The sequence below is a fragment of the Sorex fumeus genome, unplaced genomic scaffold, assembly GCF_029834395.1.
Source record: "Sorex fumeus unplaced genomic scaffold, SorFum_2.1 ptg000008l, whole genome shotgun sequence".
NCBI lineage: Eukaryota > Metazoa > Chordata > Mammalia > Eulipotyphla > Soricidae > Sorex > Sorex fumeus.
Genome location: NW_026606065.1, coordinates 27,518,250 through 27,545,515, shown reverse-complemented (window position 1 = coordinate 27,545,515; position 27,266 = coordinate 27,518,250). Strand labels below are relative to the sequence as shown.

General features: G+C 48.8%; 2 protein-coding genes across 3 annotated transcripts in view; one reads left to right on the top strand and one right to left on the bottom strand.

The window, feature by feature from the left end:
- TPP2 (tripeptidyl peptidase 2) overlaps window positions 1–3,824 on the top strand; it is a 55,355-nt gene extending 51,531 nt beyond the window's left edge. For both annotated transcript variants that reach the window (XM_056109176.1, XM_056109188.1), the window contains 2 exons: window positions 800–919; window positions 2,871–3,824. In XM_056109176.1, coding sequence (XP_055965151.1) covers window positions 800–919; window positions 2,871–2,960 — 210 coding nt within the window. In that variant the 3' untranslated portion in view covers window positions 2,961–3,824. The remainder of the gene's footprint in view (window positions 1–799; window positions 920–2,870) is intronic.
- An 8,368-nt stretch (window positions 3,825–12,192) lies between these two features.
- METTL21C (methyltransferase 21C, AARS1 lysine) lies at window positions 12,193–23,983 on the bottom strand. Its single transcript, XM_056109216.1, has 5 exons — window positions 23,923–23,983; window positions 22,698–22,740; window positions 19,098–19,251; window positions 14,712–14,829; window positions 12,193–12,587 (listed from the first exon to the last, which is right to left on the bottom strand). The coding sequence occupies exons 1-5, from the start codon at window positions 23,981–23,983 to the stop codon at window positions 12,193–12,195; spliced, it is 771 nt and encodes a 256-aa protein (XP_055965191.1).
- Between the last annotated feature and the right edge of the window lie 3,283 nt (window positions 23,984–27,266).

The following is a 27,266-nucleotide window of genomic DNA, read 5'->3' as shown; positions in this document are numbered from 1 at the left end:
CAGAACTCCTGGGGAGCCAGGCTACCCGGCACGAGCATGCAGGAAACAGGCGGGATCTATGTCCCCAGCCGAGATCCTGGGGCAGGAATCAGGCTCCCCATATCCCGGACCTGGGGCCCCCTCCCAGCAAGACGCCTGCAGCAGCTCCGTGGGGCGAGGCCTGGCCACCAGCCTCCTCAGGGTAGGGTGCGCCCACCGGCCTGTCCTGCCCACTGCAGCCTCCATGGAACCTTCGCTGGCCCCAGAAGGAGACTGTATTGGCCCCTCCCTGGACAGTCCACGCAGATGACGCAGAGGGACGGGAGGGCATTGGAGGGTGTCGCCGGGTGCAGAACCCACAGCTTTCATCTGGAGCAGTGGTGGGGATGTATGAAGCCTGTTAAGAGTTAGCTGCTGCTGACCCGAATGTTTGTCATCAGTTCTGCTGATTTTGCTTTTCTTGGCATCAAAGAGCTTTTGATAAGGATTCCGATAGCAAGCAACTGGTTTCTCATAATTTCCTTCCCCATTAAGAAAAAAAAAAGAAACTGGTCCATTCCTGCCCAGGACTTTTAGGAGTTTCTTCTTCATCTGCGAAGTGTTTGTAGTCTCACTCTCCCGCCCGCCGCTCCTGTGAACACCCGCCTCGTGAGCCCCAGGCAGAGAAGCAGGGGGTTCGCACGTGTCTAGGACTCAGTGGGCCTGGCTGTAGGTGCTCTGCTTCTGCAGAGGCCTGGGCCTGGCTCTGCTCAGCTCCCCGCGCTCCCCGGGGTCACATCTCCCCATGATGTGACGCGCGCTCTCTGCTTCTGAATCGCAGGTCTTAACGTTCGCCTACAAGCACGCACTAGTGAATAAGATGTACGGAAGAGGCCTTAAGTTTGCAACGAAACTTGTGGAAGAAAAACCAACAAAAGAAAACTGGAAAAATTGTATTCAAGTAAGTGTGTCCACCCTACTCTGTGAATGCTCACTGTCCCCAGGCCTGCGGCACTGGCTGGAGCGTGATGAAGTGTCACTGTGATTAATGCAGTGTGTGCTGGCAAAGGGACTGCACGGCAGATGCTCAGGGCGCTGTCGCAGTTTTGAGAAGTTTTCTACTCCTACCCGGAAAAACTGTGTTTCACTTTAAGTATTTTCAGTGCAAGTGAAATGCAGTCCTGAATTCTGTGTGGTGTGAAGACGTGCTGGCAGGGAGCACGGCGGGTGCGCTGCTTGCCTGCAGGGCCCGCGCCTGTCCCGGGAAGCAGATGATTTCTTTGTTATGAGTCCATATTGGCTCTCTCCAAGCTGGCTGGCCTAGTGTTGCTTGGTTTTACTCTTTTCAGAATGGCAGCTGTTCAGCCGTGTCGTTCATGCAGGGGAATGCTGGGGCTGAGCTTTCTGCACAGATTCCTTGTCATAGTATGGAAGCTTGGGGGAAGGGGGGGTGGTGTCCCACAGCCTCCCTGCAGGTGGCCCTGAGGCTGTGGGAGGCTGACTGGGCTCTGCCATGGAGGGACTCTGTGTCTGCTCTTCTCTGGAAGGAAACTGACCCTTGCACGCCCTCACCCAGGGTCCATCCCCAGCACCCTGTGTGGGCCCCTGAGCACCGCCCTGGAACATTTTTATCAATATATTCATTAATTGTTGGCTTATTTTTCATCTTTTCTTCAGTTTGCTTTTTTTAATGGTTTTACTCAATAGGGCAAGTCCCTCAGGGTCAGCACACAGCAACAGTTACAATCACAGTGGCCTGGAGAGGGAGTTTGATCAGGCCTGTTGTTGTGTGTTCTGGGTTTGGGGCTCATACCGGTTCACAGGGGTCACACCTGGCTGTGCACTCAGAAATCACTCCTGGCGGGGGGGGGGGGGGGGGGGCCAGTCAGCTGCATGCAAGACCATGCCCCTACCACTGTTCAATCCTGTTTCCTTGATAGGTGAGACAGTGTTTGACTTGAGAATGTGCTCACACAGGGCAAGAATGGACAGTGGACCAGACAGCCAGGCTGATGGAGGGAGGGAGCGGCCTCTGGAAGGAAGGAGGGAGGGGGCAGGGGAGGCTTTCACTGGGAGAGCGCCTGAGTGTAGTGAGAAAGGTAGGTGGGCGGGAAGGGTGCTCCCGGGCTGCAAGGTGAGTCTGCTCCAAGACAGGCCCACAGCCACTGCCAACTTCTTCCCGAACACAGAGTCCTTGCATAGACACCTGTCCTGGTGGGGACCCCCAGGGCCTGTCCATCTGTAACTGTTGCTGTGTGCTGACCCCCAGGGCCTCTTCTTCTGTAACTGTTGCTTGGTGGTGACCTCAGGACCTGTCCTTCTGTAACTGTTTCTTGGTGGTAACCCCCAGGGCCTGTCCATCTGTAACTGTTGCTGTGTGGTGACCTGGGGGGGCTGTCCTTCTGTAACTGTTGCTGTGTAGTGACCCTAGGACCTGTCCTTCTGTAACTGTTGCTGAGTGGTGACCTGGGGGCCTGTCCTTCTGTAACTGTTGCTGTGTAGTGACCCTAGGACCTGTCCTTCTGTAACTGTTGCTGAGTGGTGACCTGGGGGCCTGTCCTTCTGTAACTGTTGCTGTGTTGTAACCTCAGGGCTTGTCCTTCTGTAACTGTTGCTGTGTGGTGACCCCAGGGCCTCATCTTCTGTAACTATTGCTTGGTGGTGACCTCAGGACCTGTCCTTCTGTAACTGTTTCTTGGTGGTAACCCCCAGGGCCTCTCCTTCTGTAACTGTTGCTGTGTGGTGACCTGGGGGCCTGTCCTTCTGTAACTGTTGCTGTATTGTAACCTCAGGGCTTGTCCTTCTGTAACTGCTGCTGTGTGGTGACCCCCAGGGCCTCTTCTTCTGTAACTGTTGCTTGGTGGTGACCTCAGGGCCTGTCCTTCTGTAACTGTTGCTGTGTTTCCTTACAGCTGATGAAGTTACTGGGATGGACCCACTGTGCGTCCTTCACTGAAAACTGGCTCCCCATCATGTACCCACCTGATTATTGCGTTTTCTGAAATTGGAACCAAGACTTTGGATTTTAAGAAAAGGAAGTTTTATAGTGAACGGATAAAAAAAACAGATTTGTGGAATTTTTAGTCTAATGCATGTTTTCATCCACTATCCAATCCTGATTATTAAAATGATGTGTATTTATCAGAGAACTCACTGGCGTGTGGCTTCGTACATGTAAACCTAGAGCTACACCGGCGGCTCCTCGGCCCCGCAGCCGCCGGGACTCACAGCTGGGTTGCACCGAGTACGTGCATGAGAGGTTTTGAAACAGGAACTTTGAACTGCAAACCTGTAAAACTCTATTTTTTATTTTATAAAATGAACAGGGTTTTACCATGCTGGACTTTTAATTTTTTCAATTGTATGAAGGCCTTAAAAAGCTACATTAAGTGTAGCTAAAATTATTTATTGGACTCAAAAGCAACAGAGCTTTTCCTTTCCATATATTTTTCTTCCCTTTTTTTTCCTTGTTTTCTTTTTATTTTGGCAAAAAACGTTTTTTTGTTAATAAAACGTTTACATTCAATTAAGGGGAAAAATAAATACAACCAGCACAGATAACCATGTGGCAGTTGCTGAAATATAACTGTATTCTCTACCTTCCCAGCTCAGAGTTATTTCAAGCCAATAATTCTTAGCATTCTCGTGATGTGCAAAGCATTGGAATGAACTAATAATACATGTATAAGTGCCAGATTGCTAAGCCTTTATCAGGTATTGTAAAGATACACATATGGTATGTTTATTAAAGATGAAATAATGTAAACACGTGAATAAATGTGCAAAACAAAGATCACAGTATACCATATGCACTCTGATACCTTAAATTTTTTTATAAATAAAAGTGAATATTGAAGCTTCTTAAAGTTGGTCTTAGTTTTTTGTGAACAAAGTTTGGGGTAGAATTTGCTCAAGCGGGCCCCGTAACATTGTGAGACTTGTTACTGTGTTTGGCATATCAAATACGTCACGGGTAGCTTGCCAGGCATTGCCGTGTGGGTGAGATACTCTTGGTAGCTTGCCGGGCTCTCCGAGAGGGGCAGAGGAATCGCACTCTGGTCGACTGGGTCAGTCATGTGCAAGGCAAACGCCCTACTCGCAGTGCTGTCATGGGGAAATAGCTCAGTTGGGGTAGAATAATGATAATTAAATCCAGAGGCAAATTGGACACATGGATTTATAACATTCTTGTAGGCCTACAGTTACTGATTTTCTAGTTACTGATATTTCTAGTCCTTATTGCGTGACGAGACTTCGTACACATTTACCATATCTTTCCGGCTGCTATACTTGCTTCTCTTATCATTTCTCCATAAAATAAACGGACACACACACAATATTAAAAAAATCTCTGCTCAGGGCTGAAGCAATAGCACAGCGGGTGGGGTGTTTACCTTGCATACGGCTGACCCGGGTTAGATTCCCAGCGTCCCACATGGTCCCCTGAGCATCGCCGGGTGTGACCCAAAAAGCAAAAAAATAATTTAAAAAAATTAACCTCTGCTCATGACAAGTATGCCTGGGGGGGGGGGGGGGGTTGAATCTTGCTCCACAGAATTTACTGCTGTGTAAGTCCTAGCAATTTCCCTGTCTAGCTGTTTAGAGCAATTTCTTTGATAAATACACCTCTTTTAACTCTTTTTTAACTGGAGTCTTTTAATTGGAAAAGAGAAATGTCCCTGAGATACAGATTCAGTCCGCTAAAGAAACTGAGAAATTACCACTCCAACCTTTTTTCACTGACTTTTATCCCGGTATTTATCTGCCTTTCCTTTTCCTCTCAGCTCCTATGCATCTTTGAACCTAGAGTGTGCCCCTTACAGAGAGCTTATAGTTGGAATAGGTTTTTCCAATCCATTCTGCCGCTCTCTGCCTTGTTTTGTTTTGGTGCCACCCTCACAGAACTCTGGGCTTACTCCTGGCTCTGTGCTCAGGGATCACTTCTGCTGGGATTCAAGAGACCAGATGCAAGGCCAGGAATGGAGCCCAGGCTGCGCGCAAGACAGGTGCCCTCCTCACTGTGAAATCCCTTTAGCCCTCTGCCTTTTCACTGAAGTCTTTGGTTCTCTTGTGCTTTCTGTCAGTGCTGGCAAAGGAGACTTTCTATCTGATTTGCTTTTCTCAGGTGTCTATGCCCTTTGTTCTAGCCATTGATTACTGCCATATTTTGTATTCGGTCACGGTCACGGTCCTCCCGTTGTTCATCGATTTGCTCGAGCGGACCCAGTAACGTCTCCTTCATGAGACTTGTTGTTACTGTGTTTTGGCGTATCGAATAGTCATGGGTAGTTTGCCAGGCTCTGCTGTGCGGGCGAGATACTCTCGGCAGCTTGCCGGGCTCTCCGAGAGGGGCGGAGGAATCGAACTCAGGTCAGCCATGTTGGCCACTTGTAAGGCAAATGCCCTACCGTTGTGCTATCGCTCCAGTACCATTTCCATTTTCTTGTCATTTCCTTCAGATTGTTTTTCATTCTCTTGTGGGTTCATTCGTTTTTCTGTAAGCCTCTATAATTTATAGCCTGTAGCATTCTAGCTTTGTTTAATATCAGTTCAGTTTCAATGTTCTAGGCAAGTTTTGTTCCAACTTTCCTTTCTCCCTACTCCCCCCTCCCCCAGCCCCATAACTGCCATACAGTCACACCCTCTGTGCCACTGACACACTTATATTTATAGTTACTGTCCCGGGCAATTGTCTTTTAAATCAGAAAAGGAAATCCTTTGGGGGGCGTGGGGGTGGGGTGTTGAACCTAGGTACTTTTTATTGAAACAGAGAGATGTGAGGGGAGCGAGTGAGAAGTACACGTCCTAGAGAGAACACGGGCTTCTCTAGAGTGGAAAGAGGTGAGCAAAGGAGCATCGAGACGAGCGAGCGAGATGTGTTCACAAAACCAAACACGAGCTGGAAAAGGGAGGGAGGGGATGTTCCAGAGAAGCTGCAGCGTGCACCAAGGAAAGGGCATCCAGGCCACAGGCTTTGCCAGCAGGGCTCGGAGCCCACCTCGGAGTGACTCAGTGACGCACAGAGCTGGGACTGGGCCTGAGCACGGTTGAGTGTGGCACAAGAAACAATGGCAGCGGGCTAGGGAAGATGGATGACGGCAGGAGCCTGGCTTCAGTCTCCAGAGCACTGAGCCGGAGGCCCCACCAACACAAAAGCTGGGAAAAGATATTTTTGCTATAAGATTTTCGTAACTAGTTCATCTTTCCTGTCGCTTTTCATTTCTTCATGTTCCAACTATGGTCCTTTCCTCGCAGCCTGGAGAACTTCCTCTAGGGCAGATTTGCCCACAGCAGATTGTCTCCATCTGAATCTGGCAATGTCTTCATTTCACCTTCTGTTTTGGGGGCTAGTGTGCTCCCAGGCAATACGGGGAGGGAGGGCGGGAGAAGGGTCCAGTGCGCACTCCCAGTCAGGCTCAGTGACCAGACCAGAAAGTTCAGTCTCCAGATAACCGGGGCTGTCAGAACACTTCCTCAGTAGCTAGGGAATGGAATGAAGCTAGGTGTCTGATGACACAATAAGCTGATGAGGAAGGTGCACTACCCAGACACAGTGGAATGTGCAGCTGCCACAAATGATGCAGTTATGCAGTGAACTGCATGTCGGTCAGAACTGGAGGCCGTCAGGTTAAGTAGAGTCAGAAGGACAAATACTGGATGATCTCACTTATCTGTGGCATGTAGAATAACAGAATGAAGGAACCCAAGGTATAAAAGAGGAGATAGCTAGATTATCCTTGATCCCAGGTGATGGGATTTGAAAAAAAGGGAAGAAAAAAAATTGAGTGGAGAAGTGAGTGGGCGGGAGGTAATGGGCAGGGGGCAGGGGACTCCGGCACATCTGTGGTGTTGAGGGGTGGTATATGTATATATATCCAAAGCACAGAGCCAAGGGCCCTCCCTCCCGTTGATCGTCGATTTGCTCGAGCGGGCCCAGTAACGTCTCCATTGGAGACTTTGTTGTTACTGTGTCTGGCATATCGAAGCCGGAGGGATCCTAGAAACATTGGTGGAAGGAAGTTGACTGTGGCGTTGGTTGGGATTGGAACATTATAAACATGAAACTATTATGAACAACTTTTTAAATCATGGTGCCTTAATAATTTTTTTCATGACATGCTTTGTGTTGGGGAAAGGGTTAGGGTTACAGTGTTGGTGGATATGGTGTTGGAATTATATGCCCAAGAAATTATAAACAATATTATTAACCACAGTATCTCAATTAAAAAAATTTAGAAAGGCATGCCAATGATTAAGCATTGTGACCAAGATAAAGTGTTGCATGATGAAGCCCTGAGATTACGTTTTGATGCCGAAGGGAGGGAAATCAATTAATTAAATGTGCAAACACATGATCTTTACTTAGATTTTGATTCAAGAAGATCCTAAAAAGAAATGTCTTGGCATTTATGAGACTTGGAAATTGGAACATTTGCTGGATTTATAAACATTTAAATACTTGAATTAATTCACAGTTTTATTATTTTATAAAATGATTACTTTTAAATGTGATAGTGACATACAGAATGAAGAGGATCAGAGTATACAGAACAAAGTGTATTCTAATTGCTTCAAATTAACCTGGGAGCAAAGAAGTGGAGGAAGGTCTGAAGGAACAAGATTTGCCTTGAGCTGAGAATGACTTTGGTGCTGGAGGAATTGCTTCGCTATCTTCTTATTTAGGCCATACTGTTGAGCTATAGTTGCTACACAAAAGGAGGGCACGTTTCAAGTGTCCTGCTTGTCCTCTTGTATAAATTGGGGGTGGAGGGAGGTGGAGGATTTGAGGGCCACACCATGCAGTGCTCTATGGTTACTCCTGGCTCTGCACTCACTCAGGAATTTCTCCCGGCAGTACAGGGGAGACCATATGGAATGCCGGGAATCAAACCCAGGTCGGCCACGTACAAGGCAAGCGCCCCACCTGCTGTACTCCCGTCCCCTTGTATACGTTTTTTATATAATAAAAGTTGGAAGACAAAGATTATCACTGTGATCAACCTATCTTTTCTGAAAGATATATCTTTTTAGAAAACAAGAACATGATCATAGATGCATCACTTTCCTTTCCCAAGGACTATGTAGGACATCATTTGCAGTCCCGGAAGACCCTCAGGAGGAGACCCCGTGGTTGCAACTGCCTTCCAAGGGTTCTCTGCACCACGTACTTCTAAGCGGGGAATTGAAGCATTCACATAACATTTCTGGAAAAACATGGGGTTTTTCAAAACTGCTTTATTTTTGTTTTTATTGAGGCAAAACATTTTAGCAATAGCCATTCTAAGCCTACACTTCAGTACCTGTGGTACACCCATTCCACCATCTACTTCTAGGATACTACACTACCACTCTCTGTCTTAGTCACAATTAACCCACAATATGTGCTTCAAGTTTGGCTTTTCTGAAGGTTTAGTATAAACAGAACCAGACAAGAAGTCATCTTTTATGTTTTCTTTCCCTCAGCATAACATTCTTAAGTTTCACACATATTTTTCACGCAGTTCACCTCTCATCTGTTAGAAATATTCACCCGTTAGTCTGTGTGAGCAGTTTTATTTGCTCCTGGGAAAACCCCTAGGAGTGAATTTTCTGAGTTTCTAACTTTCTTTACTTTTGGCGTCACACCCCGTGATGCACAGGGGTGCTCTGCACTCAGGAATTACTCATGGCGGTGCTCGGGGGACCATGTGGGATGCTGGGAATCGAACCCAGGTTGGCCTCATGCAAGGCAAACACCCTACCCACTGTTATATTGCTCCAGCCCCTCTTTCTAACATTTTAAGAAACTCATATCTGGCTCCCGGGGTGACTGTTGTTTTACATTCTTTGTAGCAGGTGTTGATTTTGCACATCCTCATCCACTTTTGTTCTTGTTATTAACTCTTGGCCATGTTAATGGTGCAGATATTTTGTTGTGCTGGTGGTTTTAATTTGCACAAAAGTTCTAATAAAAAATTTAACTTTTATTTATTTTATTTATTTATTGAATCACCGTGGGAAAGGTTACAAAGCTTTCAGGTTTAGGTCTCAGTCATGCAAATATCAAACACATTTCCCTTTACCAAAACTTATTTTTTACCATGAAGAACCCCAATAAAACCCCACCCCCTACCCCTCCCAGTCCCTGTGGGGCAGATGAATTCTAGTTAACAATCTATCTGCTTTGATTAGATTCATTGTTTCAATAAAAGATTCACCACTATTATTTAGAGTTTACCCCCCCCCCAAATCAGACATGCTGAAAAAGCATTGTGAAGTGATTTGCTTTCTACAGCTGGGTTCAAGAATTATATGTTGGTTTTGGATTTCTGCTATTTTACTTATTGACCTTGGAAGTATTTCTACTGAAAGTCAGATAGTTAAGAAATTGGTTTCTGTGCTCTGGAGTCGTGGCCGTGCTGGAGAGCCGCTAGTGGGGGGCAACTGGTGGCCTCGGTAGGGCGTGAAGGGCGGACCGAAACGCCCCCCCCTTCCCATGAGGTTTTAGTCGCCCCCAGTCCTCCGGCTCATACCTGCTGTCCACAAGACTCCCATGCGGCCGCCATCTTTCTTTCCAGAGGGAGGAGGGCGGAAGGGACCAACACCCTTTCCCCTCCGGGCATACTTGATGGCCTGGATTAACACATAGTCCTTTCACTTTTCTGCTCCAAGCTGCCGGGTTCTGCATTAAGTCCTTGTGCTTCTGGGGCCGTGGCCGTGCTGGAGAGCCGCTCGCGGGGGGCAACTGGTGACCTCGGTAGGGCGTGAAGGACGGACCAGAACGCCCCCCTTCCCATGAGGTTTTAGTCGCCCCCACACTCCCGGCTCATACCTGCTGTCCACAAGGCTCCCATGTGGCCGCCATCTTTCTTTCCAGAGGGAGGAGGGCGGAAGGGACCAACACCCTTTCCCCTCCGGGCAGACATGATGGCCTGGATTAACGCATAGTCCTTTCACTTTTCTGCTCCAAGCTGTTGGGTTCTGCATTAAGTCCTTGTGCTTCTGGGGCTGTGGCTATGCTGGAGAGCCGCTCGTGGGGGGCAACTGGTGACCTCGGTAGGGCGTGAAGGACGGACTGGAACGCCCCCCTTCCCATGAGGTTTTAGTCGCCCCCACACCCCCGGCTCATACCTGCTGTCCACAAGACTCCCATGTGGCCGCCATCTTTCTTTCCAGAGGGAGGAGGGTGGAAGGGACCAACACCCTTTCCCCTCCGGGCAGACATGATGGCCTGGATTAACGCATAGTCCTTTCACTTTTCTGCTCCAAGCTGCTGGGTTCTGCATTAAGTCCTTGTGTTTCTGGGGCTGTGGCCGTGCTGGAGAGCCGCTCGTGGGGGGCAACTGGTGACCTCGGTAGGGCGTGAAGGACGGACTGGAACGCCCCCATTCCCATGAGGTTTTAGTCGCCCCCACACCCCTGGCTCATACCTGCTGTCCACAAGGCTCCCATGCGGCCGCCATCCTTCTTTCCAGAGAAGAGAGGGCGAATGGGGCAACACCCTTTCCCCTCTGGCAGACTTGATGGCCTGGATTAACGCATAGTCCTTTCACTTTTCTGCTCCAAGCTGCTGGGTTCTGCATTAAGTCCTTGTGCTTCTGGGGCTGTGGCCGTGCTGGAGAGCCGCTCGTGGGGGGCAACTGGTGACCTCGGTAGGGTGTGAAGGACGGACCGGAACGCCCCCCTTCCCATGGGGTTTTAGTCGCCCCCACACCCCCGGCTCATACCTGCTGTCCACAAGGCTCCCATGTGGCCGCCATCTTTCTTTCCAGAGGGAGGAGGGTGGAAGGGACCAACACCCTTTCCCCTCCGGGCAGACATGATGGCCTGGATTAACGCATAGTCCTTTCACTTTTCTGCTCCAAGCTGCTGGGTTCTGCATTAAGTCCTTGTGTTTCTGGGGCTGTGGCCGTGCTGGAGAGCCGCTCGCGGGGGGCAACTGGTGACCTCAGTAGGGCGTGAAGGACGGACTGGAACGCCCCCATTCCCATGAGGTTTTAGTCGCCCCCACACCCCTGGCTCATACCTGCTGTCCACAAGGCTCCCATGCGGCCGCCATCCTTCTTTCCAGAGAAGAGAGGGCGAATGGGGCAACACCCTTTCCCCTCTGGCAGACTTGATGGCCTGGATTAACGCATAGTCCTTTCACTTTTCTGCTCCAAGCTGCTGGGTTCTGCATTAAGTCCTTGTGCTTCTGGGGCTGTGGCCGTGCTGGAGAGCCGCTCGTGGGGGGCAACTGGTGACCTCGGTAGGGTGTGAAGGACGGACCGGAACGCCCCCCTTCCCATGAGGTTTTAGTCGCCCCCACTCCCCCGGCTCATGCCTGCTGTCCACAAGGCTCCCATGTGGCCGCCATCTTTCTTTCCAGAGAGGAGAGGGCGAATGGGGCAACACCCTTTCCCCTCCGGACAGTCATGATGGCCTGGATTAACGCATAGCCCGTTCACTTTTCTGCTCCAAGCTGCTGGGTTCTGCATTAGGTCCTTGTGTTTCTGGGGCTGTGGCTGTGCTCCAAACTTAACTATGATTTTCAGAGAGAAACGTTGGGTGGTTTACTTCCCATGGTTCACTTTGTATATAGAGAGATGTCTATATGATGGCTTACGCGGCTGTGCGGTTTTGAGGAAAAGTCCTAGTTCCCGCATACTCGAGCTGTGGTTGTAAAGGCTTCTGGTCACCGGGGTTCCATCTGGGGGAGGCGGGATGAGGTACCTACCCCATCTGGGGCTTCCCGATGATCTCGGCTCTTTTTGGAACCTGTTTTTTTTTTTCCTTCGGGATCTGTGGATCCCACCCTCCATGTTGTCCTTCTCTTCGGCTGAATCAAAATTTAACTTTTAGACATTTATGTATCATCCTTAGTCATTTCTACCCAAAGACTTTGCCCGTTTTTGAAAGGGGTGTTTTGTTTTGTCTTTGCATTGACATGGACCCTTTCTGCACCTCTTCGTTTTAGAGTGTTTTGCAAACAGTTCCTGCCAGTGTGTTTCTTGAATGGTGATTTTTGAAGAGCAAAGGTTTTTATTTCAGAAATGGTCCGATTTGACAGGTTTTTTTTTCTCATTTATGGATTATCTCAGGTTATTCTAGAAAGTGACAGCAACATAAAATGATGTTTATTCTGGGTCTGCATGTTATTTTAATGCACTTCCTTCTCCATCCTACAAAAAGAAGTCGTCTTCTTCTTAACCATTAAATTCTTAACTGCTCCAAAAACACACCAATGCATTGAAAGGCTTTTTCTGTTTTCTTACTTCAGTCCCATTTCAGTATTCCTTTAAAGAGTTTGACTGACGACTCTGGAAATTCAGCCAAAAGGGTGGTTTCAAAAAGTTGCTTGAATTTACCCAAAAACTCATAATCAGTACTGAGTCTGAACTTGTTTGCCCAGAGCAGCACAGTGCCCGGCTGGCAGAGGTGTGCCATGGTGCTGAGCAGCTGGTCCAAGCAGTAGTGATGGTACACCACATCGGTGGCCACCACGTAATCATAATAGAAGGTGGACTTGGGGAAGTTTCTCTCCAGGCCTTCTCCCCACACCAGTTCCTTCACGTCGGGCAGATGGGCTGCATGTCCCAGTGTGTTCTTCAGAAGGTTGTACTGGAGGTTTCCTAGGACATCGGGCATGTCTGTTGCTGTGACCTCAGCTCCTAGGAGAGGAAGAGAGACACTGCGAGCCATGGGCAGCCACAGAAAGTCCTCCTCTGGGGAGAAACAGGGGACAGCTGGATTAGCCTGGTTTATAGGGCATCGGGGTGAACATAATTCCAGATGGATCACACTCTTGATCACCGCTTGATTTTTCTTAGCTGCATCTCTGCTTTGCCCTCAGTAAGATGGGAACGTAACTGCCATGTAAGTGGACAAGATGTATTCTACTTTGCAACCTAAAAGAGAGTTGGTAATGCCTGCAACACAGATACCCAAGGTTCCAAGTCTCTCAGGGTTGTGAACCCTCAGCGCTGAGTCCCTTGGATGAGTGTGTATGGGTGTGTGACTAAAATCATGAAAACTCTGTCCTGTCTCTGTGTGCCTCAGTTGACGGCTGAGCTCAGGCTTGTGGAAGCTTAACACCACAACAGTCACAAGTTCCCCCAGACTTGTATGTCTAAATGTCCTCCAAACAGTGGCAACCTCGGACTGAGACATACTGGACAAAGATGACATTTCTGCCTGTCAAAACTTCAATTCAGGAGTGGTGCTGAGACTCAGTGGGCTGAGAGCAGGCTAGACACATAGGATGCTTGCTTCTGTCCCCAGCACTGCACAGACCCCAGGAACCACAGTGAGCAACCCCTGAGCACTGAGAGGGTCTACTGACCACTCACCACTACGTCTGGTATCTGTAAACACTCTTGTTCCTAGTCTTTTTCTTGTATAATTGATGTTCTTTGAAATCGTTAATGCATAACAGGGCTTAGTTTTTCTGTTTTGTTTAAAACAGAAAATAAGAAGAGTGCAAATTCCTTTCTCATTTCAAACCTCAAGACCGTTAGCGGAATACGCTGAAGTCATCCTCATTGCTTAGCCTAATGATTCGTCGTAGTTTCCTTCTCAAATTAGATTGCTCTGAGGATTTGGGCTCTTCCCTCATTTCCTTTCTACAGATGATGGGTCCATGCTGTGTGACTTCTTCTCCTACCTAATCCATCACCTTGAAATGCTTCTTAACATAAGAACAGAATCTCAGACCCGAGACCAGCCCTTTTTTCCAGACTGCATACAGAGAACTGCCATGGAGCTGCCCAGAATGCACATCACTCCTGCTTGGAACCCCGGAACTCATTTCCTGTATCTGGAGTATGAATCTTCTCCCGCTGGGACTCACTCACTCACTCTCTTCACAGTACTGCTTACATGGTAGGCAACAGCCAGCAGGGACAGCCTGGGATGCTGTTCACAGGGGGATTCTCGGGTCACACCTCACAGAGCCGCCACATCCCCCCAGGTGCCTCTTTTTTATATATAATTTTTTAAAAATTTTAATGAATCACCATGAGATACAGTTACAGACTTCCAAATCTGCATGATTATGTTTCCGTCACACAATGTTCGAGCACCCATCCCTCCACCCTTACCCATTCTCCACCACCAATGTTCCCAGTATGGTAATGGCTGCAACACAGATACCCGAGGTTCCAAGTCTCTCATGGTTGTGAACCCTCAGCGCTGAGTCCCTTGGATGAGTGTGTATAGGTGTGTGACTAAAATCATGAAAACTCTGTCCTGTCTCTGTGTGCCTCGGTTGATGGCTGAGCTCAGGCTTGTGGAAGCTTAACACCACAACAGTCACAAGTTCCCCCAGACTTGTATATATCCCTCCCACCATCCCTCATCTTCCTCTCCCCGCCACCCACCGCCTCTGTGGCAGGCGCATTCCCTCTTACTCTCTCTCTCCCTTTGGGTGTTACGGTTTTTAATACAGGTACTAAGTAGCCATCATGTTCAATCCATAGTCTACTTTCAGCACACACCTCTCATCCCGAGGGTGTCCTCCAAGCATCATTGACTTAGTGGTTCCTTCTCCATCCCAGCTGCCTTCTCTCCTAGCAGGTGATACCAGTTTCCAAGCCATGGAACAATCCTCCTGGCCCTTATCTCCAGGGACCTCTTTAACTCAGGGCTCCAGTCTTCGCTCTGGGATAACGTGGTGATAGCTGGCCCCTGCAATTTCGCAGGGATCTGGAGCATGGCATCATGCTCCAGCCCCGAAGCCACCGTGCCTCCTGGCACTGCCCTAGCAGCCTTGTACACGTGATCAGAGAGATACCAACCTAAAATGCTGGCCACAATGGACACCAGGCCTGGTCCAGCACCAAGTTCAATGACCTTCGCCTGCTGGAGATTCAGCTCCTCTGTGTGTTCCTCCAAATACTGACATAAAGCTGTAGCCTGGAAAAAAAAGAAATAAATCTTTGACGGTCAGTGCCCGGTGGGGGCACCCACACTCCATCCCAAGGATTTCACAGTGAGACTCGGGACGAGGAGCTTCCAAGTGGGACCTGGGATGGAAATGTGCACACAGGCGCCAGGTTGGGGTGACTGGAGAGGGAGACGCGCATGCGTGCTTGCACAGATGAACCCACAGCAGCTGGGGCTGCCTGGTGTCCAGGAGATAAAATGCAGTTGAGTGCTGACACCCCCGGCAGGTGGCCTGGCCTCTTGCTCTGAGGCAGCCTTGCTGGCTTCCCCTCACCCCCCCACCCCTCCACGCTTTCCCAACGTTGAGGTCGGAGGTCAGCCCCAGCTCCCTGCTTGCTTTGATCAGGGTGGACATGGGGTAGGACACTGCTAGAGCCACCGACTGGGCCGTGTGGTGGAGGTGGGTTGGGGTGGCCTAAGTTCTTTGAGTTCATCGAACATCTTCAACATTTCATCTCTGAATTCCTTATCGGAAAGATCATATTTGTGAGGAAACAACGGTTGAGGCTTCTGGATTCTTCTTCGTGGTGGGGATTTTTGCTATTTTTTTTCTTTTTTAAAAAATTTTATTGAATCAACAGTGAGATAGTTACAAGCTTTCACTTTGGGTTACAATCACGTGTTGTTGTGGTAGTAAGGAGGTGTGACCTAAACAACTGAAGCAACCCTCCCGGAGGCCACGCCCACTGCCGCGGAGGCCTCGCCCCTTGCAGCACTGTAGGTCCCAAGGGATGCTGGGAGGTGCTGCCTTCTGGGTTCCCAGTATGGGTGTGGGGGGAATGGGGGCGCCGGCGGTTACCGTCTGCAAACCTTATGGAGGGAACCGGTAGCGCATGGCCAGCCCGCGCCTTTTTTAAGTTCTATGGTCAGTGCCCAGGTAGAAAAAGGTTGAACCCACGGGCCAGAGTGCTAAGGCTTCTGTGAGGGCATTTGTCCTGCACATAGGCAACCCGGGTTCAACTCTGCCATCCCATATGGTCCCCGAGCACCACCAGGAGTGATTCCTGAGCGCAGAGCCAAGAGGAACCCCTGAGCATCGCCGGCTGTGACCCAACCTCTGGTCTAAAACGCACATCGGCCCCCAGAGCAGCGGATGAAGCCGGCCCCTTAGCTCTTCTCTGCTCCTGCTGACCAGAGAAGCGCGTGCACAGGCGAGTGGGTCCTTTCTCTGTCATTTCTGCTCGTGGGACTGGGAAGGACGGGTGGGGGGAATAGGCAGAGGGGATGGTCAGGTGAGGCTGCTGGGCACTGTGGGATGAGCAGCCGTGAAAATAGGGGTGACTCTCCAACAAGCGGGTGTAGGTCAGATTCACGGGGGGCCCAGCAACCCTTCCAGTGCCCCAGGAGGAGTCTTCCTGGGAAAAGGGGGGTTTGTAGATTTATTTTGGCTTTTGGGACACACATGACTGTGCTCAGGGCTTACTCCTGGCTTTGTGCTAAGGGATCATTCCTGGCGGTGCTCAGGGATGACCCCCTGGGGTACTGGGGAATTTAACTCAGGTTAGCTGTGTGCAAGGCAAGTGCCCAACCTGCTGTCCTATCTCTCCATCCTGTCGAAGGGGAGTTCCAGATGGGAGAAATTCTTTGGTTTTAGAGGACTAAGGACAGTGGTTCCTATTTGGGGTATGTGTGTGTGTGTAGGGGACGGGGGTTGTGCATTGAGAAAAGGCAGCCCTTGCCAGAGTGATAGCACAGTGGGAAAGTCGTTTGCCTTGCATGTGGCTGACCCAGGTTCAATTCCCAGCATCCCATATTGTCCCCCAAGCACCCAAGTTACAAGGAGTAAGTCTTTAGTGCAGAGCCAGGAGTTACCCCTGAGTATGGCTGGCTGTGACCCCAAAAAAGTGAAAGAAAGGAAGGAAGGAAGGAAGGAAGGAAGGAAGGAAGGAAGGAAGGGAGGGAGGGAAAAAAAGGAAGGAAGAAAGAAAAAGAAAGAGAGAGAGAGAGAAAGAGAGAGAAAAGGGAGAGTCCCACAGCAGGGCTTGGAGAATGCTTCTCTTTAAAGCCTCTTTCTCTTCAGATGAGAAATTTCCACACTACCCTAGGCATACGGGCATAGAACATTGGTAAAAAATATTTTTTACTGATATGAACCATCAATATGTTTATTCCCAAAACAAGCTTCTTAAAGTTATGTGACCCTGGGTCTGGAAGATAGTAGAGGGCTAGGATGCAGGCCTGGCATGTGCCTGACCCAGGTTCAATCCCCAGCACCACAGGAATGGCCCCTGGGCATCACTGGACACAGCCCTGGAGTCCCCTAGCACCACTGGGGTGACCCATATATCTCCACACTGCAGAACCCAAGAAACACCCCATCCTCGGGACCCTTGCTGTCAACCATGGTCCTACTAACCAAGAATCCTTGCTGGAACACCCGGACATCCTAAGCTTTCCTTGGGGGAGAGGAATAAAAGTTGTGTGAGAGGGCCTGGAGCGATAGCACAGCAGGTAGAGCATTTGCCTTGCACACAGCCAACGTGGGTTTGATTCTCAGCATCCCGTATGGTCCCCCGAGCACAGCCAGGAGTAATTCCTGAACTCAGAACCAGGAGTAACCCCTGAGCATTTCTGAGTGTGACCCAAAAAGAAAAAAAATATGTGAGCCCACCATACAGCATTGTGACAGCTGGATCCCGCATTCTCATTCTCAGCCCCCTGCATTCCAACTTTAAATGTATCATCCCTTTTGTTTTCCATGGGGCAGCCTTCTCCTGTCTCTCCCTTCTCTCCGCTCTTTCCTAAGTAAGCTATTTGACTTCCCCCAGAACGGGGTGGGGTGGGGGGTGCCAGGCAGCAGTAGTGAGAGGCTGCAGCGCCATCAGAGATGATGTTACGATGAGCAGTGGCTGCCCCTGGGGGCAACCAGTAATGGGCGTGCTTCTGACGTGGTAGACACCGCCCCTCTGCCGAGCGTCCCAGCAAAGCCAGAGAAGAGGCCCTTCCACGGCCCCCAAGAAGACGGGGCTCCTGCTGGCACAAACGTCTCCTCTGCACGTTCCAGGCCACCAGGTACCATGAGCACTGAGTTTGGTGCATGGAAGGCTGTGGTCTGATTGAGAAGACCCATCCTGGAGAACAAGTATTCTATTTCTTCACGGTCTCTTATTCCCGTTGGGGCTGCTGTGTGCCACAGAGGGGCCAGAGGGGGCATCTCCAGAGAAAAACTTGCTTGAAGTGACATGCAGGTATGGAAGCAGAGCTCAGGTGAGAAGTCTCTGCCCTTGAACGCAAAGGGCAGAGACCCCACAGGTGCCCCTATACTCTACCCTCTTTGCCCTTATTTGCCACCATACCCCAGGTTGCCCAAGAAAGCTCCACGGGACCCCTAACCAACTACTCAACATGCTTTCAATGGAACCCTGATCACCACCACTCAGCAGGCTTCCACAGAACTTGGGCACGGCCACTGAAGGTGTTTCCACAGAATCTAATCACAGCTATTCAAGGTGCTTCCACGGAACCTGGTCACAGCTATTCAAGGTGCTTCCACGGAACCTGGTCACAGCTACTCAAGGTGCTTCCACAGAACCCCAGCCACAGTTACTTGAGCCCTTTCCACAGAACCTGGACCACAACTACTCAAGGTTCTTCCATGGAACCTGGTCATAGCTACTTGAGATGCTTCCATGGAACCCAGCCACAGCTACTCAAGGTGTTTCCACAGAACCTGGGTCACAACTACATGAGGCGCTCATACAGAATCCAGCCATAGCTACTCGAGGTGTTTCTACGGAATCCAGGACACAGTTACTCAAGGTGTTTCCATGGAAACTTGACCAGTACTCAGCAGGCATCTGCAGAACCCCTGGCCCAATGCTAATCAACCCTAATCAGCTACTCAGCATGCATCCATGACACCCCAATCAATCCTCAGTGTGCATGCGCAGAACCCCTACCAATTACTTAGGGTTTATTCACAGAACCCCTGACCACAAATGCTTGAAAAACAAAATACCTGGTGTTTCTTTTGCAGCAATTCATAAGAATTTTTCATCCCATTTCTGATATATTCAAGTCTTTTTTTTTAATGTTAACAGTGTTTTCAAAAGCATCGCCCAGAGGAAAATGACTGTTTCTGGGTAAGAGGCTATCCTTTTTCAGAACCCCAAAAGACCACCCGTGCCCCATGGGGACAGCATTGACCCCCCTGACTGAATACTAAGGCACAGGGCCATGCAGGGATGGAGCTGCCCACCCCACCCCACTGCCCTGCCACCCCGAGCTCCTTCTCTCACCGCCGGCCACACCAGCGCTCCATAGCTCTCGATAGATTCCTGAAGGATGAGCTTTCTGCCAGCGAACACATAGCTCTCCTCAGTGTAGCTGGCATAATTTGTGGGAACAAATTTCTGGAGGCTTTGAAGAGATGGTTCTGTGACGCTCGAATCTGTGGGCAGAAAGTGAATCTCAGAAATTGTTGAGTGACTATAATTAATTCTACGGCAGAGATGACTGGCGAGAGGAGAATAATCCTCACACAGAGACTACACTGGATTCAGTGATGATAACCAAGTGTTAGGAAAACCACGACCTGACATCGATACAGATGTGACTCTTTCAGGCTCTGAAGTAACACTCGAGACTGCCCTAGCAAGCACCAGGGAAGCACGGGGCTGGGCCCAGCTCCTGAGTGGACGAGGAGCCAGCGCCCAGCAGGAGAGCACAGGGGAGCTACCAGGATAGGCCGAGCACAGCAAACACAGCCTATTTTTAGGTTATGGAGCCAAGGCACAGTCTCACATGCTGGCTGGCCTGTGGACTCTGATCCTTCCTATAACTTCCCCTCAAAAGGTGAGGTCACCCAAAGATGGCCCGGCCCCAAAGGCATGGGGGAGGTGGTGAGCTGAGCCGGGGCTATTAAGTTACTCTGGCTTTAAATACAACTTTACACGCTGACCCTCTTGCAGCTCTCAGATATCATATGAGAGCAAAGAGCATCTGATCGGGTGGCCTTCGTGGGGGTCAGATGGTCGCGGGACCAAAGAGCACAGCGACCCCGTTACATGCCCAGCACTGCTTTGGGTACCCAAAGCATACCAGAAGGGATCCCTAAGCACAGAGCCAGGAGTAAACCCTGAGCACTCCTGGGTGTGACCCAAAACCCCATTCCCCCCAAAAAGAATGAAAGAAGAGTGATTCCAGCAAGAAGAATTCAGGGTCTGGCTAGGCTTGCACTAGGGATCCCACAGCGGCAGAGGACAAGCTGTAGGCACCAGTGGTGAGAAGGAACCAGGAGCCCAAAGTCACTGCTTTGTTACTTGAGAGACGTAAGAGATTTAAAAATACAAGTGGTACTACATGGAAAGTTTCATGTTAAGTGAAATGAGTCAGAAAGAACGGGATAGACACAGAAAGATTGCATTCATCTGTGGAACATAAAGTAACAAAATCGGAGACTAACACCCAGGAGTGGCCGAGATTAGGACCAGGAATTTTGCTCCATGACTTGGAGGCCAGCCACATGTGCTCGGGGAAAAGGAAGCTCAGATAGAGAAGGGAACACCAAATAAAGGGTGTTGGGAGGATCCTCCCAGGATGGGAGAAGCATGCTGAAAGTAGATTATAGACCAAACATGATTGCCACTCAATGCCTCTCTTGCAAACCACAGGACCCAAAAGGAAAGAGAGAGAACAAAAGGGAATGCCCTGCCACAGAGGCAGGGTGGGATGGGGGGACGGGGAGTAGGAGGGATGCTGGGACCTGTGGTGGTGGAGGATGGGCACTGTTGGAGGGATGGGTACTTGATCATTGTATAACACAGCGGGTAGGGCATCTGCCTTGCACGCAGCCAACATGGCCGACCCGAGTTCGATTCCTCCGCCCCTCTCGGAGAGCCCGGCAAGCTACCAAGAGTATTCGATATGCCAGACACAGTAACAACAAAGTCTCCAATGGAGACGTTACTGGGCCCGCTCGAGCAAATCGATGATCAACGGGAGGGCCTTTAACTGAAACCCAAGCACAAAAATTTGTAAGTCTATAACTGTACCTCATGGTGTTTCACTAATAAAAAAATAAATAAATAAATAAATCTTATATTGACGAAGTGGCATTGGTTTAGAGCATCTATGTCCCAGAACACGGCTTTATACTTTGAGTCTCTACATGCTACAAGCATGATCATACAATACCCAGCCCCCCCCCCCCCCAGTTCAGGTCTTGCTCCCTCCACCCCATCCCTTTAGCAGCCACTGATCCATTGTCTGTACATCAGAGGTGGGAGGTGGTGGTGCTGGTTCTGCCTTGTTTGTTTTAGATTTCACATCTAAGTGAAATCAGACACATTTGTCTTTCTCCTCCCACTTTATTTCACTCAGTGAGTCTCCCTGAAGGTGCATCTGGCGGAGAGGTCCTTCCTGGGACACTTCTTCTCAGGAAAGGAATGCAGGCTTTGGAAATCAGCTAAAAGGAGTGTTTATGTCACATCTGTAGCCCCCCAGTCAGAGACATCTATGCAAGAGGCAGAGGTGGGGAGAGGAGGGCACAGACACATGGTGAAGGATGGGGAGCTTGGAGACACCTAGACTGAGGGCATCAGGAGTCACTCAATTCCACATCCACAGGGCTACTTCTGTGCATCTAGGCTGCACCTCATTTATAATGGGGTCATGGGAAGTAGAATCCACTCCTGGGCCACCTTCATGGCGACTTGATCCTATCATGGCAATCCAAATAAATGACAGGTTTGTATTTTGTGCATGCTTGCAAGAAATTCATGTTTGTTCCATTTTTACCAAAAGCCCAAAGGTGGTTAGCCACCATGTGGGCAAAGCAACATTCTGGTAATGAGCACAACGGGTGTGTTGGGCTGCCATGGGTCCTGACTTAGGGTGTTCTGTCCCCAGAAGGAGGATTCTCTGTTCTGACCATAAAAGTTCATTTCTCTAGAGACCCAAGAGCTGACTGATCTTCCAGGAACCTAACAAGAAGAGAGAGCTTACAGGGTAATCAATCAATCAATCAATCAAAGAAGTTGATCCACAGTGGCAGGGTCTGTCTAAACTGTCTAAGACCGGGCTCTCCACAGCACATGGCATGGTTGTAGGACAGCAGGAAGGCCAGAATTGGCCATGTGGGGCTCAACTCTGCCTTTTGTGGGAAGCCTCTGACCTCTGGTCTCAGGAAGCAATGTCTGAGAGTAACCAGAGACATATGATCGCTCTCCAGGTAGGAGTGCTGCCTTTGGATTCTTTCCTGAAGAGTAGGTGGGCAAAGAAACAGGCCATGGTGCATGGTGGGTGAGCTGGATGACAGGGTTCACCCATGCCTGCTGTGTAGACCCTCCCCCAGCGGGAACTGCGCACTACCTCTGCTTCACCAGTAAGACAACAGCGATGCCTTGGAGAACACAGATAAGGAACGCAGAATAACAGAATTCCTGAGGAGTTCTGAGGATAGCTTATTTCCTTCCTCCTCCCCACACCCATGCCCTGGTGCATTTTCTAGAAATGTATTTTACTGTAAATGTATAGAACTTAAATATTAGTGCTGGAGCGATAGCACAGTGGGAAGGGTGTTTGCCTTGCAGGTAGCCGACCCAGGTTCAATCCCAGCATCCCATAGGGTCCCCCGAGCACCGCCAGGAGTAATTCCTGAGTGCAGAGCCAGGAGCAACACTGATGTGACCCAAAAAGCAAATATATAATGGCCATGCTTAGACTAGCTTGCGAATTTCCTGAAACTGAGACATAATTCAGTGGGCACAAGCTGTGGGTAAAGGGTTTCTGCTCTCATCATCTTTAGAGTTCTATCACCGGAGCTGATGAGTGGGAGCTGCCAGCAGGCACGGATGCCAGCCTCTGAGCTCCCCTCCTGTCACTGTCACTCACGCCATCCCTTCCTCCTGTCCCCTCCCATGCTACCGTGGGAAGACTCATCTTTCTCGCCAGACCAGGTCATGCCAACAGACTCATTTTGAAGGGATCATGGTTTCATGAGTAAATAAACTGACAAATTAAAAGCCCTCAGAGATTTCTCCAGCAAACACTGTCAAGAGAAGAATAAATAAAGCTCCTCCACAAGGCCCTTTGAAGTGCTCCACAGAGACATGTATCCCTTTGCACATTAAACATTTTCATTTTCATTATCTTTACGATCTTGATAGCTCAGAAATTTTACAGATGCGTAGAGTTGCATTTTTAAGTTAAGAGTTTGATAAAATATACTAAGAGTGATAATGATAACAACAACATCCTGACTCAGTAGAGCTGGAACATAATTTTACCATTTGAAGTGATTGTGAAGAATTTTAAATTCTTCTTTTAGGACAGAAGTTTTTCTATTAATTTTCTCGCCCGAGTTCCTCCCCAGAGAGGTCCCAAAGGACGAGTACTCTGTGCTTTATGAGATTCTGCCCTGAATAAGACATGTTCTTGGGGAAAGGAAGAAAACACTTTAGATTTTCTTTCTTCTTAAAAGTTCTGAATTTTGTCTCCTTTTAAAATGTCTTATTTCAGAGATTGGAGAAACAGCAAGAAGGGCATTTGCTTTGCCTGTGGCCAATGTGGGTCCCTCAAGCCCACCAGGAGTGACCCCTGAACACAGTCAGGAGGAAGCCCTCAGTACTCCAGGGATGACCCAAAAACCAACGAAAAATTTTAATTACAAAACTGTGATAATCTCAGATTTATATACTAGACAAAAAACCCCATAAAGTTTGATAAGCCCACAGTGAACAAATAGGAATTACTTTTACATTGCTACTTATGTTTGCATAAATACCATTTTTTAAAAATAAAATACCTTTATTTTTTCTTAAAGCTTCACTAGGAGAAAGATCTAGCTGAATGTTAGGTAGAAACACTGGGGTGATCAATTTTCAGTCTTACATAAATAGAAAAATCACGATGGTGCACATCTAAAACGAAGGCTGCATGTCAATCACAGCACACACTTTTTCTAATTTAGGGCTTAAAGTAAATGAAAAGTTTTGTCACTGGGATTGGAGAAGCGTCTATTTCCCAGGAAACGCTGCAGACGGTGTTGCAGGAAGGAGTTACCTGGGAGTCCCCGGGCGCTGTCCTCTGGCAGTGGACTCTCCTCGGTCACTTCTCCCCAGCTGCCTGGGGGGCTCGGGCCACCCCCTGGGCGCTCCCCATCCAAGCTCAGACACGCGTCCATTCCCGGAGCCTGCTGGGGAGAAGAGAACCAGGAGCCTCAGCGAGCTCTGAAGGGGGACTTAGCACCTTCCCATCGGCTGAGCTGCAAAGGACACCTGCGTGTCAGCTTCGTGCCGGTGGCCAGAGGCCGTCTCGGGGGCGCGGAGCAAAGGAGAAAAGTCAAGGAGCAACCAGACTCAGGCAGCAGAGTCCGTTCTCTGCCCCGAGCAAAGCTGGTGCAGCTTTGGGCTGTGGACGTGCTCGGAGCGCTGGAAATGGGCCTCCTAAGGGAGCCCCTGCAGAGGCTCCGTGACATCCCCCGTGTGAAGCCTGGACCCGGAGCCGCCTCGGGCTTCTCCCCTTCTCATCTGAGCTTTAGTGCCAGACCACAGAAAGTGCTTGGGGCCAAGGGCCAGGCGCTGCCTTTGGCTCCCGCTACACTGCACTTGGCAGCTCTGTTCATCTCCTCCTGCCATTTCTTCATCAGCAAAATGCCAGTCAGATGGGCTCAACTCCCAGGGCCGCGGAGGTGACAGTGATAGCCCAGGGAGTCCACAGGAGACCCAGTGGTCAGCGCTGCCCGCCCACCTCGTAGAACAGCGGCTGTGGGACCCTTGGGCTTGGGTCTCCTGCCAGGGAATAAAAAGAAACAGGACTCGTTTGTGGAATATAAAATAATATAATATGAGACTGGTATCCAAGGACAATAGAGACAAGGACTTGGAATATTGCCCCATGGTTGGCAGCCTGCCTCATGAGTGGGGGGAGAAGGCAGCTGGGATAGAGAATGGATCACTAAGTCAATGATGGTTGGAGGGATTGTTCGGGATGGGAGATGTGTGCTGAAAGTAGATAAAGGACCAAACATGATGGCCTCTCAGTATCTGTATTGCAAACCATAATGCCCCAAATTAGAGAGAGAATATGGGGCAAATTGTCTGCTATTGAGGCAGGGGGAGGGATGGGATAGGAGGGATACTGAGGACATTGGTAGTGGAGAATGCACTGGTGGAGGGATGGGTGTTCAAACAGGAAAGCTTTATAAATGTATCTCATAGTGATTCAATTAAAAAAAAGGAGGAAGGAAGTGATGGGGAAGAGCCCCCAGACTATATTTTGAGCAGGACATGCCAAGGGCCAATGGAGTCTGGGCGATGTGATGTAACCACGGAGTGCTTCCGGGATGTCTTCCAGACTGTCAGAGTCTTGCTCTGGGACCTTGGTGACTGGGTTCTTATCCCAAATGTGTTCATGGCGTTCGAAGCCCAGACCTTGCTCTGCAAAGTGACAGTGCTTCGGAGTTTCTGCTCTGTACTTTCCTGCCAGCTGCCCACACGCACCCGAGCACTGCCAGATGCAAGAACTCTCACCTTTGTTCTGAGCCCAGTTCTTCTGGAGCATGAACTTGGTTAGGTCTGCCCATGGAATAAACTGATTTTCCCACCTCTCAATGGCTGCTGCTTGTTTTTCCACTGGCTTTTGGTGAGAATTTTGACAACAGAAGAATGTTCCTGAAAGAACCATAATTGTCTCTTTTTTTTTTTAAAGAAGAAAGACTAGCACAAAATTTAATCTATAAAATAGCTAAACTGATAGAAGGAAATAAAGTGCGTGCTAAGAGAGAATGAGCTATATCCTAATTAAGATGATGATTTGGTTTGATAGAGTTGAAACACTTATAAATGATCTGTGATCCTTTACTTTTTGTTTAAACTGAAGGGGGGTGGGGAGGAGAGTAAGAGAGCAGCTATATTTGGATCATTATTTTTCCTTTTGGTGGTGCTAAAGGCTTTACATGGAATCAACACCTTATGAGTGTTATCTCTCATGAAATGTGCATTTCATCATGTTCATCTATCTTCTGAGTGAAACGAATATGACACTTTCTCCTGTTTCTCTCCAACTCCTCAAAGACACTGCAAGATGAACAACTTCTGTTCTCCACTCCAGTGTAATCGAGTATTTCCGACTGTATTGTCTGCATATTGAGGCATGATGCAACCTTTCTTGGGGCGAGGCCACTGTTTTGTTATTTCGAACCCCAGAGTGATTCATCTGTCTAGTATGAAGAGATGGTCCCATGTCGGTGCCCTTGATAATGTCACCATTGTTGCTGAGCTGGGCAGAGAACCAAGCCTGTAACCAAATCAGCTGATCCTTGACACATGTGTAAAGCACTTAAGCCCCTTTGCCAATCCAGGTGTCCTCTTGCACGGACTTGATGACTGAATTTTGATTTCCACTCAAGGGTTTCGGTTAACATTGTGGGGAGAGATTAGTGAAGGCTAGACTTGTTACCTTTTCTTCTAGAAAATTAAAATAGAAGGCACCCAACTGTCAAAATTAAAGTGTCTACACTGAAATGCTATGTCCTTGGCCACCAGCATTCTCCATTCAAGGAGTCCATGAGTCTCCCCTGATACTTCATTGTCCCCCAAAGTCCATAGTTTACAAGAGGTTCCTTCTTGGCGAGATATATTCTGTGGGTGTTGACCAACACATAAGGCCATATAGCTACTGCTATAGTATCATTCAGAATTTTTGTTTCCCCCCAAATATCCCTGTTGTACCCATCAATCCCTCCCTTTCTTCTGCACCCTGACAATCACTGATCTTTTTACTGTAGCCATAGTTTTGCCTTTTCCAGAAAGTCACTTGGTGAGCACTGGCTTCTTCCACTTTGTAATTTGCATTTATGATTTGTTCATGTTGTGTAAGGGTCTATAACTCAGCTGCTTTTTAATGGTGACTGGTATTCCACTTTCTGAAGTATTGAAGGGTATCCTGCTTACTGCTGACTTCTGGCAATAATGAATGTGGTTGGGAATAGGGATAAGTATTGAGGAGTTGGACTGCTTTCTGTCACTGTGAGAGTGTGATAGTTTTGTAAGAACACCCCCAGACTGTCCTCAAAGTAAAAGTACCACTTTGCATTTCACCTTGGGGCCGGAGCAATAGTACAGTGCGTAGGGTGTTTGCCTTGCACACTGCTGACCCGGGTTCAATCACTGTAATCCCATATGGTCCCCCAAGCACCACCAGGAGTAATTCCTGAATGCAGAGCCAGGAGTAACCCCTGAGCAATGCTGGGTGTTACACAAAAATAAATAAACAAATAAAAAGCATTTCACCTTGTATAAATAATTTCAAATTTTTTAAATTTTTATTTTATTTTTAAGTTAGTTTACAGTTTTGATTACATTTAATATTCAAACACCAATCCCACCACCATTACACTTTCCCACCACCAAATTTAGAATATTTCCATCCCAAGCCCCAATCCCTGTCTCAAAACACAACCAAAC

Excerpts from the sequence above, each read along its gene's own strand:
- METTL21C (XM_056109216.1), bottom strand. The coding sequence starts at position 23,983 with ATGGACGCGTGTCTGAGCTTGGATGGGGAGCGCCCAGGGGGTGGCCCG. Across the intron at positions 14,830-19,097 it reads GAGCGCTGGTGTGGCCGGCG|GCTACAGCTTTATGTCAGTA; the intron begins GTGAGAGAAGGA and ends TTTTTTTTCCAG. Across the intron at positions 12,588-14,711 it reads CATTGTGGCCAGCATTTTAG|GAGCTGAGGTCACAGCAACA; the intron begins GTTGGTATCTCT and ends TTCCTCTCCTAG.